The sequence below is a fragment of the Panthera leo genome, chromosome A3, assembly GCF_018350215.1.
Source record: "Panthera leo isolate Ple1 chromosome A3, P.leo_Ple1_pat1.1, whole genome shotgun sequence".
Taxonomy (NCBI): Eukaryota; Metazoa; Chordata; class Mammalia; order Carnivora; family Felidae; genus Panthera; species Panthera leo.
In genome coordinates this window covers 35063915-35079538 of record NC_056681.1, presented here as the reverse complement: position 1 = coordinate 35079538, position 15624 = coordinate 35063915, and the positions used below count along the sequence as shown (strand labels likewise).

General features: G+C 41.2%; 1 protein-coding gene across 8 annotated transcripts in view; it reads right to left on the bottom strand.

Annotated features, from left to right (window-relative positions):
- The window catches only part of PLCB4 (phospholipase C beta 4), a 388300-nt gene that overhangs the window by 130802 nt on the left and 241874 nt on the right, over positions 1 to 15624 (bottom strand). For all 8 annotated transcript variants that reach the window (XM_042931605.1, XM_042931606.1, XM_042931609.1 and 5 more), the window contains 3 exons: positions 11382 to 11462; positions 10461 to 10520; positions 8793 to 8936 (listed from right to left, as the gene is read on the bottom strand). In XM_042931605.1, the coding sequence (XP_042787539.1) occupies positions 8793 to 8936; positions 10461 to 10520; positions 11382 to 11462 (285 nt within the window). The remainder of the gene's footprint in view (positions 1 to 8792; positions 8937 to 10460; positions 10521 to 11381; positions 11463 to 15624) is intronic.

The window sequence follows — 15624 nt, the reverse complement described above, 5'->3', positions numbered from 1 at the left end:
GCTTTGGATTCTCTGTCCCCCTCTCTCTCTGCCCCTCCTGATCTCGAGCTGTCTCTGTCTCTCTTAAAATAAATACATTTTAAAAAATCATTAAAAAATGAATATATTTGTCAACATTTTAACAACAGATTTCATGTAAAAAAAAATCCAGATGTCTAGTATCTTACGGACAAAATATCAGCATCTCCAACAATCTAGCAACCTTAAGGCCCATGTTCTTAGATAGTTGGAAAACTGGCTGAAGTAGATGCTGCCCTCCACCCCCTAGAGGGTGTATGTACCCCCCAACTCGCTACTGTCTACACTATCCCTTGTCATCACCTGGCATTTTTTCATTATTTACATCATCTTCCTGGCTTCTGTAGGCATCTGAGTTTAAAACTGGTGGTTTAAAGGAACTACAACTTTTGTTGATATGGCAATGAAGCACTAAGTTCAGAGCTGACAGAGCACCACCATGGATGAGACACTGAAGTACTGGGTTCTGGGACAGACGGTCTTTACAAGCACAATGAGAACCGAGGGAGCAAGAGAGATGGAAGGCGGTCGTGGGAGGCCCAAGGAGACAAGTTTCACCCACTCCACAGATTAACCAATGAAGGCAGCCCTCCCTCCTGAGGCAGAGAGAGGATGATGGTTTCTAAATTCAACCCAGCAATAAGCCAAATGAACTCCATTATCCTCATTTGGCAAGAAGAAAACACCTAGGAAGGACAGGGCACTTAAAGCTTACAACATGCGCCCACACACTGGCTGATTCACAGCTCTGTCCTTAAGAGAGCTTTTTAACCGGCCATCACTGCTTTGTTTCACATGAATTCAAAAACGGCTTAAAGTAAAAACAAGAACATGTCAACTTTCAGTTTTGGAAACATGAGAACACAAACACACACACATCCTATCCCAGACTTGAGCCTCAAAAAACACTGAGGCAAAGGGGTGAAAAACTTTAATCAATCAGAACACAGGAAGCTGAGATTAATAATTTAGCTACTTTAGCATTCCAAAGGCATTGGCTCAGGTGAGCCTGGGTAGCAGACCAAGGAGTTAAAGAGAAGCAGGATATAAACACTCCTTGCTAAGCTTCTCCACAGGGCAGTGCTTCTCACACTTGGGTGTGCACCAGAACCGCCTGGAGAGCTAAAACTGGTTACAGATTCAGTAGGGCCAGGGCCTGAGAATCTGCATCTCTGATTAAGTTCCCAGGTACTGCTGGAGCTGTTAGTCTGGGGACCACACTTTGAGAATGACTGGCATATATAATACAATTAAAATTGTACGCTGGGGCTCCTGGGTGGCTTAGTTGATTAAGCATCCGACTTTGGCTCAGGTCATGATTTCATGGTTCCTGCATTTGAGCCCCGCATTGGGCTCTGCACTGACAGCCTAGAGCCTGCTTGCCATTCTCTCTTTCCCTTGTTCTCTGCCCCTCCCTCACTCATGCATTTTTCTCTCTCAAAAATAAATAAACTTTAAAAAACCTGCATGTCAAGAAACAGCATCTTAACAGGGAGTGCTCTGAAAGAAAGCTATTGCTTGGGTCACAGACACTAATTCATTTTAATGGTGCTTTTTGTGTTCTTACTGAGTGAATTCTAATCAACGGCTAGGTCAGTAGAATCCACAGGTCTATAGATTAACCTGTTTGCTGTAGTCAATCAATTTGATAAAAACTTGTGTAAGTTCAAAATCACTGTGGTTTTTGGACTAAGTCCATTTGTATGCTAAACCAACAGGACTGAAACGTCACCCTGCATCAGAATCACCTGGCAGTTTAGTTTAAAACAGATTACTACTGGGTTCTGCCTCCCAGAATTTCAGATTCCATGGGTTGAGAGAATTAAGTGTTTATTTTTGAGAGAGAGAGAGAATGAGAATATCAGAATAATCTGAGCTGTCAGCACAGAGCCTGGCATGGCGCTCGAACTCACAAACTGCCAGATCATGATCTGAGCCAAAGAGGTTTAATGGACTGAGCCACCCAGGTACCCCATGGAATTTGCATTTTTAAGAGGCTCCCAAGGTGAGGCCAGTGGTCAGATCCCTAGGAGAAACTGTGTGTTTGGGAGGAAAAACAACAACAACAACAACAACAACAACAACAAAGCTGAGGGGAGACAGGTTCTTCAGGGCCTTTGCCATGAACCTTTGTAGTAAGCCTTCCACTCAACATTATTCAAGTTCAGCAAAGCGGTCTTGGTATTCAACCCAATTTACTAAACTAAGATTTTATTACCTGCAATAAATTATCTGACTTTACCTTTTTTTGTAAACAAAAGAGAACACATAACAGTTTTGTAACTTAATTTCTTTAGTACTTACTGATGGGCTTATTTGAGGACTTACTTACAAAGCCTAATTTATAGAGTTTGCCAAATATTTACAACCTGCGTGAAGTATAATGAGCAGTCTGGAAATTGTCTAAATTCAGTGTAAATCTTTGCATTTTGAACCTCATAAAAACAGCTTATTTTTGTAATCAAAGGAAAATTCAACTTAGTATAAAATAACACACTTATTTTTGGGGATTTTAAATGAGGGCTGCATTTCCATCTTATGTACAGTGACTCTGTGATTTCAGTTTGCTGTGCCGCACCAGCTGTAACGTAATGAAAGACATCTGAACTCCCTTCAACAAGCCAGAGACAAAATCCTTCCAAGCTGGTTGCATTCTTTTTTTTTTTTTTTTTAATTTATTTTAGAGAGAGAGAGTGAGTGTGAGCTGGAGAGAGGCTGAAGGAGACAGAGAACCTTAAGCAGGCTACCTGCTGAACAGGGAGCCTGACATAGGGCTTGATCCCATGACTGAGATCATGACCTGAGCTGCAATCAAAAGTCAGAAGCTTAACTGAGTGAGCCACCCAGGTGGCATCACCACCCCCCTGCACCACCCCCCTGCCCCGGAATTGCGTTCCTAACTAAGGAATGCAGTTGTCATAGTCAGTATTATTTGCAGAGATGAGAATTATCTGCAGAGGTAGGGGGAGGAGAGGGAGAGGGGGCAGGGGAGTGTGGGAGGGGCGGGTTTTATTGTAGTTTAGAAAAAAAAAACTGGAAACCACCATCATGTGGCTGCTTTTACTCATGGGCATTCATAGCTACATATCATACTCACGTATTACCCAAAGGCACAGGTGTTTGAGGAAGAAGTGCTAGCAATCTGTTAGCCATTCCTTTAAATAGAGGGTTTTTAAGGAAAGGAAATAAAAGCTAAATTTTCTAACTGGAATGACGGGAAGGATTTAGGCAAGCAGAAAAATAATGATCTAAATTGGAGAGAGGAAAGACACCAGGTTAAAACCTCCAGTCTTGTCATGGATTCTCAGCAACAGTCCCATGACATCTTGCAAAGTGACTCTAAAAATAACACCATGGAATCCCAGATCTTTCCATCACATTTTCTCAGGCTTCTTGTGTAAACAGCATTTGCCTAATTTTTCTTGGAGCTACACTGTATAAAACTGGAGGTGTATAGCAATGAGGGTTAGACATTTATCACCTGGGTTAGAATTTATTGATTCCATCAATATAAGGACCTCAGTAAAATGGGCATTTATCGAGCACCTACTGAATGTTGGGCACTGACCATTCTAAATGTTGGGGATGCAGCAGTGAACAGGACGTTGCCCGGATGTCAGGAGAGGAAGTGAATAAACGAATAAATGATATGTAAATAGTGATCAATGCTACGAAAACAACCCAGCTGGATAAAGGAGGGAGAGCCGCAGTATGGCAAGAATGGGAGCTAAGGCGATATTCCAGAAGAGACGTGAGAAAACGTGAGCAAGAAAGCAGTGCATTAACTGGCGGAAGAGTGTGTTCCAGGCAAAAGGAATAGCAAATGTAAAGTCCCTGGAGCTGGAGGGAGATACTGAAGTAGAGAGAGGGAGACACGGGCAGAAAGCGAGAGTGAGGGTGGCTTCCTGTAGGGCTTTGTAAGTCTTAAGGTGATGTGATCTGCATTCCGTTTTAAAAGCATCCCTCCAGCTGCTATTTTGAGAACAGACTAAAGGAGCAAGTCCAAGGCAGAGAAACCAGGAGAGACAGGACACTGGCCTGGCGCACACTGTAGTGATGGGGTGATGGGAAGCAGCTAGATTCTTGATACAAGGCTGTTTGTAATGGGCTGATGCAGGAGACAGAGGCGGCACTGATGGTCTCAGCTGCTTGCAAGGACTGTGGGTGAAGGGTCTAGATTTGGACGTAAGTTTACAATACCGTTAGTTATTCTGTAGAGGAGAAAGGATGTAGCATTGAGCTCGAATCTTCCAAAGAGGTACAGTCGCATGGCAAACTCTTGGCTCTTTAAGCAGAGAAGGCGGCTGAAGAAAATACAAGCCAAGCTACAAAGATGTCTTTTATACCCATACCTCCTTCTACTGTAGGAAAGCATAACCATATTTTCCCAGTCACATGTACAGGAAAATATTCTGTATTTGAAACCTCAACTCTGACAAACTCAGATACCATGCAATAGTATGGACTCTTAAGTGGCGCCTGGGTGGCTCAGTCAGTTAAACTTCCAATTCTTGATCTTGGCTCAGGTCATGGTCTCACGGTTCGTGAGTTCAAGCCCTGCATTGGGCCATGCACGGTCACTGGGGAGCCTGCTTGGGATTCTCTCTCTGTCCTTCCCCTGTTCGCTTGCTCGCTCTCTCTCTCTCAAAATAAATAAACAAATAAAATAAAATACCCACTTGAAATAAAAAGATAAGAAAGAGCAGAGAACTTCTTGGGGAAGAAAGTAAAATGGCTCAAAGTCAGGAAAAGTTCCTCCTCCACATGAAAGCTGGTCCTCAATGGACAGTACATGAGACTGAAAAGTTGGCCCATTTGCCTGGATGAAAGGTTTGGTAAACTGTTTTTTCAGAATGGTCAGGTCATTAGTGTCCTGAGAGCCCAGGAATTAAGAACAGAGTCAAGAATCTCATAGGATAAAGACTCCTAAGCAAGTTCTATACTAGAAAGTCTCTTGACTGATCTCTCACTAGTCAGACCAGCACTCGTCAGATGCTCATAAAACAAGCAAAACACTCTGACCACCCAGGGAATGCTAACCTCTCACAATTAGTAAGCAAATGTCCAATATGTTGGATCCTTTGTTCTAACCTTGCATGCTTACTATGAGTTACTTATGTTTGTTTCCAAACCTGTTCATATCCATTGTAATTAAAAAACTATATGAACCAGGGGTGCCTGGATGGCTCAGTTGGTTAGTCATCTGAATTTGGCTCAGATCATGATCTCATGGTTCGTGAGTTTGAGCCCGCCATCAGGCTCTCTGCCGTCAGTGCAGATCCGACTTCAGATCCTCTGTCCTCCAATCTCTCTGCCCCTCCCCCCTGCTTGCACTCTCTCAAAAATAAAAACATAAAAAAACCCATATGAACCAATGAAATACGCTTGTGGAAAGAAAGAGAGTTGTTCCTTCTCTAAGTTGGATATTTTGGAAAGATGTCTTTAAAGGCGAGTTGCTCAACATGTTTTTTTCTCAAACTGTGTGGACAACAATAGGATTAGAGAAAGGAGTCATAAAGTTGTAGGGTTCTGCACTCCCATTGCTTCATGAATGTCTTTAAAAGCCTCACTTCAACTTCAAAGAAACCAAACTGGATATTTGAGGCAACGAATGCCTCATGGGTGAGATACAGGCAAAAACGACATGGACCCCAATCCACAGACCCATACTGAATGAAGATACTTCATACCTGATATTAAGAGTTTGGCCAACAACCGAATCACATTATATGCTTCCAGTTAAAAGAAAGTGTCTAAGATACGTATGTGTTATTTTATGCTGACTTGTTTTAACGGACTTTTGTGAAAAACTGACCAGGAACACAGGGCAAGAATAGAAGGCAGTTAGCGTATCATGTGGCACCATGATTCCAGGCTCATAGCCTGTAATCATGCTTCAGTGGTATCACAAAGTCACAAGTGCCATTTCAGACACACGGGACATCTCCACATTTCTCACTTAACCAGATCGAATTTGTGAGTTCTGCCATCACTGTGACCCGAGGTCATTACATTTGTTGTATTCTGTATCAATCCTCTCACCTTGATGGCTTGTGTGTTCTGTTAGGGATTGTAACACATACATAGGAATAGGAATAAGATGGTGGGGACAGGGAAGATAGTGTCAGTGCTGGAGGTAGCATAATGATATGAACCATGCAGTTATTTTAAGTTTTGATATCAGGAAGTAGGCAAGATTACCCACATAAATGTATACTCAATAACAAGCTTTTTCACTCTCTTCTCCTCCACATGTCAAAGCTTCAGTGGAAATGCTATCAAGAAAAGAACCCCAAATCTTAACTTTTAGTACATACCCTCTATCTCAAAGATAGACATATATACTACCTACTCATGAGTATGGGTCTCCGAACATGGTTCTGAAGCAAAATGGACTAAGATTGATAGCAATCAAACCATGGAAAGCAAAAATGTTATGGGATTTACTGATTTAAGCCATCTTCCCAGGACTGTACTTGCCCACGGCATCAGGTGGGGTGGCACGGCCAGAGCATCACATGGGAAGTGAGAAGGCCTGGGCTTTAAACCAGACTCTGGCCTAGCCCGCTGTGTAGTCTTAGGTGAGTTCTGCTAACTCCTTGGCCTCACTCTCCTCATCTGAAAAATGAAGTGTTAGGAAGTGCTTTCTAAACTCCATTTCCTGTCCTAATAATATTCTGTGACCCTGTGATCCTAATAGCTAACACTCATCAAAGGCTTTCAATGAGGGACACTGAACTAAGCCCTTTCCAAGTAGTAACTCATGCAATCCTCATGACAATCCTAATGGCAGATACTTTGGTATTATTCCCATTTTACAGATGAAGATAATGAGGCACAGAGAGGTAAACTGTGTGCCTAAATCACACAGCTGCTAAGGGGGAAAGCCAGGATTTGAGCCCAGGCAACCTGATGCCAAAGCCCAAGCTTATACTGAGCCACCCTGCTTCTTGTAATGTGACGGGTTGATGAAAGCCAAGAAACACAGGTCTACAGAGCTGTCTTTTTGCAAAATGTTGGGCAGCTCAATACCTGCATCTGATTAACGAGACTTTTTCTTTGTGGGTGGTCAACATGGACTTCTGGGATTGAATGTTGCTATGGCAAATAGCCACTAAAAAAGACCTTTGTAGAAAATATGCAGACGTAAATGCCAAAAAGCGGGAACAATGTATGTTGACATCAGCAGGGTTCAAGAAACCATTCAAACTGGTGTTGATCTAAGCAAGATAATAAAAGAACTTGAAGGCTTTGCAATATCTATTCTCCCAAAGTGAAGCAACCTGGAACAACAGCACAAAACCCACAAAACCACCACAAGACAGAAACAAAGGCTTCCCTGTAACATGGAGCAACCATTCCTGGCTCCAAAGCCTAAGCCTGGGAGCTCCTCAGACTTCACCACACATCTGAGTCATCTGGGGCGGGGGGTGGTGCATCTTGTTAAAAAAGCAAAGATTCTGGATCAGGTCTGGGTGGATTGGCGACTCTAAAGTGTAAGGACCTTCTAGGTGAGGCTGTGTTGCTGGAATGTGGACCATACTTTGTGAGTGGGAGTAGAGAGCCTATAGGCTCTCAGAGTCTGTAGAACTCACTTCTGCCACCAGTTAGCTCTGGGTGCAGGGTTAAGTCTTAGAAGTCTTGTTTTGTCAGATGATGTTATCTGTACATTCCCCCCCCACCCCCAGCTCTAAATGATGACTTTCTTATTCAATCCTACATTATACGATTAAGTGGGAAAATGAAACGCCTCCCTTAGCCCCCAAACTCAGGTCTCTGCAATGGGAGAATCAAGGCTAAGGCCTCTTCACACCTACTACAGAAAGATAATGAGAGCTCTCTCTGTTCAGAGGTAAAACCACCCTGAAAACAAATGACTTGCAGCAAACTGATTTATGTTTGAGGCTTTCTACTTGGGACAAAATCTCTTTCAGACTTGCTTGCCAGGGCAATGGTATGCTAGGTATGGTATTAAAAGATGGATCATGATCCATTACTTCAATAACTTATAGGGGCAGGGATTGGAGCTTGAATATCTTTACCGTCTAGACCTGAACTCTCTACTATGATAGCTATCAGCCATATGCAGCTATTGAACACTTCAGATGTAGCTGGTTTGAATTGAAAACACACATCACATTTTGAAGACCTGATATAGAAAAATGTAAAATATGTCATTAATAAGTTTTATTTTGATTTCACATTAAAACGACGGTATTTTGGGTATACTGTGCTGAATAAACTATTTTATTGAAATTAATTTCACCTGTTCCTTCCTACTCTTTAAATGTGGCTGCTAGGAAATGTAAATGATATCTGTGGCTTGATTTACATTTCTACCGGGCAGTGCTGATCTAGTCCCCTGCTATTCATGTGGTTCTCCGACCAGCATCATCGGTATCAGCTGGGAACCTGTTAGGGAGAATTTTATCCCCATTTCAGACTTACCGAATCAGAATGTGCATTTTAACAAATTCCCAGGTGACTCCTGTGCACATTCTAGTGTGAGAGAGGTCCTGGGCTAGTTTTCCCTACAACATATCCACAGAGGTATTTGGATTCTTGGTATATGGAAGTGATACTCTAAAAGCCTGGTGCTTGCTGAATTTTCTACACCAATGTTCAGCTAGGCAATGGAAATAGATTTTTTTTAATCTTAAATTACTATACAACTTTTAATATATAAATCAAAATGACATTATACATAAAGATTATGCACACCATCCATATACATCTGGGGGGGAAAGGGAGAGAGGTGCTTTCACTGAGGCTACCTTAGTTACTTCCGGATTTTCAGCCACCATGTATGTGAAACTGATGTTCACCAGATCTGTGCCACTGCAGACACAAACTATTCGCCCTTCCAGATCATTCTCTGACTTTCCAACAGCTTCAAGAGCAGCCAGGATTTTGGGATCCTGTATAGACATATATATACACACAGGAAAAAATTGTTAGATCAAAGACTGGAGGAAACATTGCTCATCTGATGTAAAAATACACAGGACAAATGTTTTCTTTTTACCTAGAATGCCCAGATATCTAGCATTATTCTAAAGCTTGTAGAGGTAAAACTTATAACACTACACATTACTTGAACTCATTTGGTAAGAAAGGTATTATAATACTATTGATTTAGAAAACTAGGTGTGAGGGTCTGTCTTTAGGTTCTTGGTTGTAATTATTACAGGGCCTGGTATATGAAAATGGGATGGAAAGGTTGTGACTGGGACCTGGTTATGTCCACAAAGATCAAAGGGGTCTCTCAGCAGAGGACAGTGACTGAGGTCTCATGTAAATAAACATGGGCTTTGCCACGGCCAGCAATCAAGGGTCATTAAAAAATAAGATTAAATCTGTCAAGTAACCTGGACACAGAAAGTATGCTCATCTCTAGAAGCCATGGCATCTTCATTTGGAATGATGACAGTGTAATTTTACCCTAAATACCAAATAAAATAGCGTTTTGTCCTCCAGGAGAACTCAGAAGGAAATGCCAACATAGTTACACAGAAATTTTAACTAACATAAAAAGAGGACAGCTTTAAAAAAGACAAAGAGGAACAAAATGAGGAACATAATTTTGTTTTCAACATCTAAAAACCTGCAGGGCTATTATGAAAATGGGAATAAATACTGTGCTTTAATATTCTAGAAAAAAGCCAGCTTTTAAATTCCTAGCACCACTATGCAAACAGCTTCTTATTCAAACAAATCAATCACTGTGAAGAAGACTGATTTATATGCTCTGTCATCTTTTTCTCTCAGAGGCAAACTGAGCCTCCAAGGTGAGCCAATGTCTGCGTGCACAGGTGCACAAATATGAAACTACCCAAGCTATTTAAATTTCCACATCAACCACAGACCAGAAGTGACTCACTGTTTGCTGAAAAGAAAAAAAAAATGGCAGCGGAGGGAGGGGGCCCTTGACAAATTAATTTCTGAGTTAAGGAAACGGTTTCTTTGATGCTGATACCATGAAAGCATCCTCTCTCTGAAAGGTGAACAACGTTTCTAATATAACTAAATGTAATGCAATCCAAACCACCCAAAAGGTACAGATGAAAAGATTTCTTTAAAAAATTTTTTTTAAATGTTTATTTATTTTTGAGAGAGAAAGACACAGAGCATGAGTGAGAGAGGGACAGACAGACAGAGAGACACAGAATCTGAAATAGGCTCCAGGCTCTGAGCTGTCAGCACAGAGCCCAATGTGGGGATGGAACTCACAAACCGGGAGATTATGACCTGAGCTGAAGTCGGATGCTTAACCCATTGAGCTACCTAGGCACTCCATAGATGAAAAGATTTCTGAACTGTGTGTTTTCTTAACTCCCAGCTGATGAGTTTGGGCAATAACAGGTTAAAATAGCATTCTAGAAACCTTTTCCAACCTAAGGAAATCTGTGTTTAGAAGAACAGCAAACACCAATCACAGGTACCTTTGGGGTGGCTCCCAATCGAATACTGTTGATGAGGGAGCATTCTAGAACTTGTCCTTCCTGAAAAGAGAGAATATAATACAGCAGTGAGGCAAAATCCTGCCAGACTTGTGGCACAGATGAGGTACATGATGATGAAGGCAACACCAATGACAGTAAGGTAGAGGGGGAGTGAAAAATAAAGGATAGTAACTGCAATACCCAATGATCATAAATAGTCAAGACCATTCAATTTCAATATACTCCATTCAAATATACATATATATGTATATGTTCATATATATGAATGTAAGTCTGCATAATTATTTATTATTACTTTTATAATAAAAGTGCTGTTACCTTTATGCATATAATACTATATTACTGGTGTGTGTGTGTATATATATATATATCATTAAATATATGTGTGTACATGAAATATTAAGTGGGAATAATGCTTTTATAGAATTCCAATTATACTGTGTTAAATTCAGTTCAAAGATTCATTAAATGTGTGCACTGTGCTGTGTATTGAGTGAAGTCCTGGGGTATAACAAGATGACCATCCTCTTAATGTGCTTTTGAGACTCAGCTTGAATATCTCTTCTAGGAAACCTTCCTAATTCCCAAGATTAAATCAGATCTGCCTGTTTTTAACTCTTGTAACAACCTGACCTTCTCTTTCACAGCACTCAATGACTTCTACTTTTTTTTGTAATGCCTGCTTTTTCTCCTAGACTGGAATCTATGAGGTCTAAGATATTGTCCTTGATCAGCACTGTATCCCCAATGCCCAGCACATGGAAGTACGTTTTTAAAATCTTGAAGTAATGAATAAGCATAGGGTCCATGCTCTCAAGAGGCATTCTGCCTGCTTGCTGAGAAATAAAGTAGTTTAAACCAGAGAGCAGGAAAGAACAACTTGCTGTTCTTGTGCCATACCTTGCCTTCACTTCTCCAGGTCAGAAAGAAGCCAAATTCATCCACTTTGAAGAGGCAGTTGGGTTCAAACACAAAGGATTCCTGTTAAAAAGAAATTTGTTGATCTGTAGGACTCATACCACTTTGAATATAATAAAAATGCAAGTACCTTTTAGCCTCTAAATGAGGGAAAATGAGAAATCACGCTTTTGCATCCTAAACCTTAATGACCACATTTCTTATCATGGAGTATTTTCATCTTGAAAACTCTTTGCATTCACTTTTATGTTGAAAGACTGATCACAGAGAATAAAGTTTCTCTAGGACATTGCAAGAAGAACTCAGAGAAGGAAGAAGGACTCCCAGATTCTAGCCAACTGGTCTCCCTCCACAAAGAGGTACCATTGCCTGTATTTAATATAATGTAAAAAACCAGGAGATAATTTTTTTAGTCTATGTTTTTTTTTCTTTTTTGTCTACACAACTCAGCATTCAGATGCTTACTCAGAAAACTGCTGAAATTTTTGCTTTTACGTCCAACCTCATTTGGTGTCCAGTAAACCAGAGCTTGAGCAGGGTTTTGAGCTACGCAAAGTGTAGTCCTTGGACCAAGAGCATCAACTGTAGAGTCTAGGTTGAACTGTAGAGTCTAGGGCTCCAGCCCACATGGATTGAATCAGAGTCTCCAGGGGTAGAGCTCAGAAATCTGTGTTCCAACAACACCTCCAGGTGATTCTAATGCACGCTAAAGTTTGAGAAGCACTGTTATGGCCTTTGACACCAGAAACTATGTTTGAAACCTACAGAATCAAAATCTGAATCAAGAAGAAACGTTAGCCACATGCAGGGGCCCAAGAGCAGCTATAATACACTTGGCAAAGGATCCCTGGTCTTTAGCAAGAAAGCGCCATTGTGCTTATGAGCGGCAGGAAAATTTTATAACAATGAAAGTAAAAGAATATTCAGGAAATGAACCCAGATACCTTCTGCCCTCTGATTGCATTGCACCAAGCCTTGGCACCCATGTGTCAACAAATCCACATGTCCTTCTCATGATCTAAAGAACTTGTCCTCTTAGATAATCACAGAGCAAACAATAGGGAACCTGTCTGCCAAACATGGATCAGGGCAGTGACTTAAAACAAATAAAGAGCAATTACAGGATTAAGACTTTAAGGGTAGTTCAGATTTCACCAATCAAAACAGAGCTCTCTAAATTTTAGGGAAGCAGAGACATTCATCAAGGTAAATCCAATGTCAAGATACTGGGCCACCATAAAGTGTCAGAATTTGGAGTCCCAGGGGCCTTGTACAAAGTCAGACTTCAAATTTGTTTGGGTGGTCTTCTGACAGGAGAAGAATATCATACCCATTTCAATTCCATGCCAGATACATGCTAAGCACTGCACACATAGCAATGAAAAATACAAAGAATGAGGGCATGGGATGACCTTTGCTTTTGGACTCAAAACCCAGTTCTGCCATTTATTTTTTATCGTCTCCTAGAAAAGCCCTAAGTCTCAGAATCCTTATCTAATAAATGGAGGTATTTACACATACCTTTCAGGCTTGTAGGAATTAAAGGAGTTGATAAACGTAAAGTACTTGACACACAATTACAATTCAGCAAACTGTAGCTACTATCCATAACGTATGGTTCAAATTTACATTTGTGGCAGCAAATTATTAACAACATGACATTGCCAATACATGACCCACAATGATAGCATTTTGAATGGTGCGACCTTTTTGAAAAGGCTTGACCCAGAAGATTACACTTTATATAGGTCTTAGAGCATGGGTAGAAGTTATCCATGAGGAGCAGAGAGCAGCATTTGCAAGGACATGTAGGCTTGATCCGACAGTGGGAACTTCTGAGGAGTTGGTGTGGTTAGACTACCTCACAAGAGTAGCAGTGGATGAAACTGGACACATAATAAGGCTAGATCAGAAGGGGACTGTATGCCACACAAAAGGTATTAAACTTGACCTACAAAGTGGTAGGGAGTCTGGTGTCATTACTGATTGAGAAACAAGAATCAGCAACTAATTAAAATAGGAGAATTCACACATTTTCAAATACTCCCCAAGCAGTATCTTTATGGTAGTACAGAATTCTGGTGCACAACATTCAAAAGTATGTCCTAAAATGGTATTTACAGAGTAGACCCACAATGAACCAGCCACCATAGTTATTATTTATGTGCACTCTATCCTATTCTAAATAAGGATCTGTAGTGATCCATGAAACATACATGATAAGAATAGTTTTTCAACTTATTTTGAGGTGGAACTTTCAATTCCTTGGCCTCTGTAACTGTAATGTTTTTTTTCTTTCTTTGTCAGTTACGAAGTACCCCCAGAGCTTATCATTACCGCCTTGAAATTTCAATTCCTAACATCCCACTCTTGGGCCATTTCACCTGATCCTTATAGCCCCTAGCACAACAGAACACATTCTCCTATATTCGTTTGACTTCTTCACCTCTTCCTGTTCAGTATCTACTGATTTATTGAACCAGAGTATTCTTGACTTTCCTCTCTCACTTCCATTAACGAGTCTCCTTCATATTTCATGTATATCCACTTTACTCCATCTTACCACCACTTCGGTCCAAACCATCATTATTGCACCCAAGGTCTGATCTTACCGCTTCTCTTCTTTCTTCCCACAACAGCCAGATCGACTCTTTAAACTTTTCATCAGTGCGTTAAACCCATTCAATGGGTTCCTGAATTATTTAGGATAAAATCGTACTCCTTACCAGGGTCTCAAAGTTCCTAGACAATCTGGGTCCTTCAGACTGTTTATCATGCCACTTTCTGTTGTTTTCCTTCTGCTTCACTCAATCCATGGGAACTCTTTTCCTTGAACTCCTCCCTAGCTCTTTCTAGCCTCAGGGCATTTGCACTTGCAGCTTCCACTACCTAGGAAGTCCCTTCCTACTGCCCTAGGCATAAGTAGAGCCTCTTTATCCTGCAGACCTGGCCTCACCTGTCTTCAGAGGGGATTTTCCTAACACCTCCTTAAAAAGGCTCTCATTTTATTCTCTATTACAGTATCCTGATTATATCCTCGATTGCACCAATCACAATCTGCAATTAATTTTATTTCTTTGTTTATTGACTTATCGTGTGGCTTTCACACCAGAGTGTAACTTCCACATGGCAGGGTCCTTGAGACATTCTGGTTCACATTTGCGTTCTGAGTGCCTAGCACATCAAAGGCACCCTGAAACTAAAGTCCTGCGCTCGAAAATAAATGAACACACGATATCCTGTTTCAAATAAAACATTTTTCAGTAGGCCAACAGACAAAACAGATAAACAAGAAATTACTCAGGTTGAGGGGGTTGTACCAAGCCCAGAATCCATCAGGGTCAGTCCTTGGAAGGCTGCCATAGACAGATGTACAAATACAAGGGCACTGCAATGAGGCTGTCTGCCTGGCAGACAGGCTCCTTTTTATAATTCATACAAGCTCATCTCAGAGTTTGGGTGTGGCTTTGAGGTACCTCCCAAGAATACCCACTGGACCAGGAGCAGTGTTTGAATGCCACTACAAGGAAATCATTTCCAAACCAGGATAAGAATCTGGACAAAGAAAAGAAAAATAAGGTAGAAAAGTAGAGTAAGGCCAAAACAAAAGATAGCTCCAAAAAGGCTTACCATAAGATCCCAAACAGTTAAAACAGGATACTAATTTGGGTCTGGGCTCCCTAGCAACCAAAGCAAAAAGGGAGAAAACACCATTGACTAGGAACCCATACAGTTCACAGATAAAAACACATTGGTTGTTAGGAAAAGCAGTTGCCAGAAGAGAAATTCTCTGTGGGAGCTCCAAGGAGCCCTGACCCATGCTAAAGACAAGGTTCCCAACGAAGTTCACAATAATGTTGTCTGCTCTGTCCACAAGATTCTTGGACTAAACGTGTTCAAACTCCCCATAAAAATCAGAACAAATCTGAGTATGCAGCAATCATGGAAGGAAACCTAATCTATTTAGGTTTTTCTCCACTCCCAGGAACACGCAGAAGAACCTGGCCCTCAGGGTGAGTTTAAGTACACAATCTCCATTCTTTTTTTCCCCTACCAGCTGTGTTAAATTTCACACAGAGTCACAAGGAGAGTTACTGACCACAACTAGGGTTGTGGCCCTGTGACCTAGCTGAGGCAGTAATATTCTCAGTCTCCTTGTCAGGAAAACGGCCCTCCAGACTTGGGCATGGCAGGGGGGTGGGTCATCAAAGGAAGCTGGTCTCCT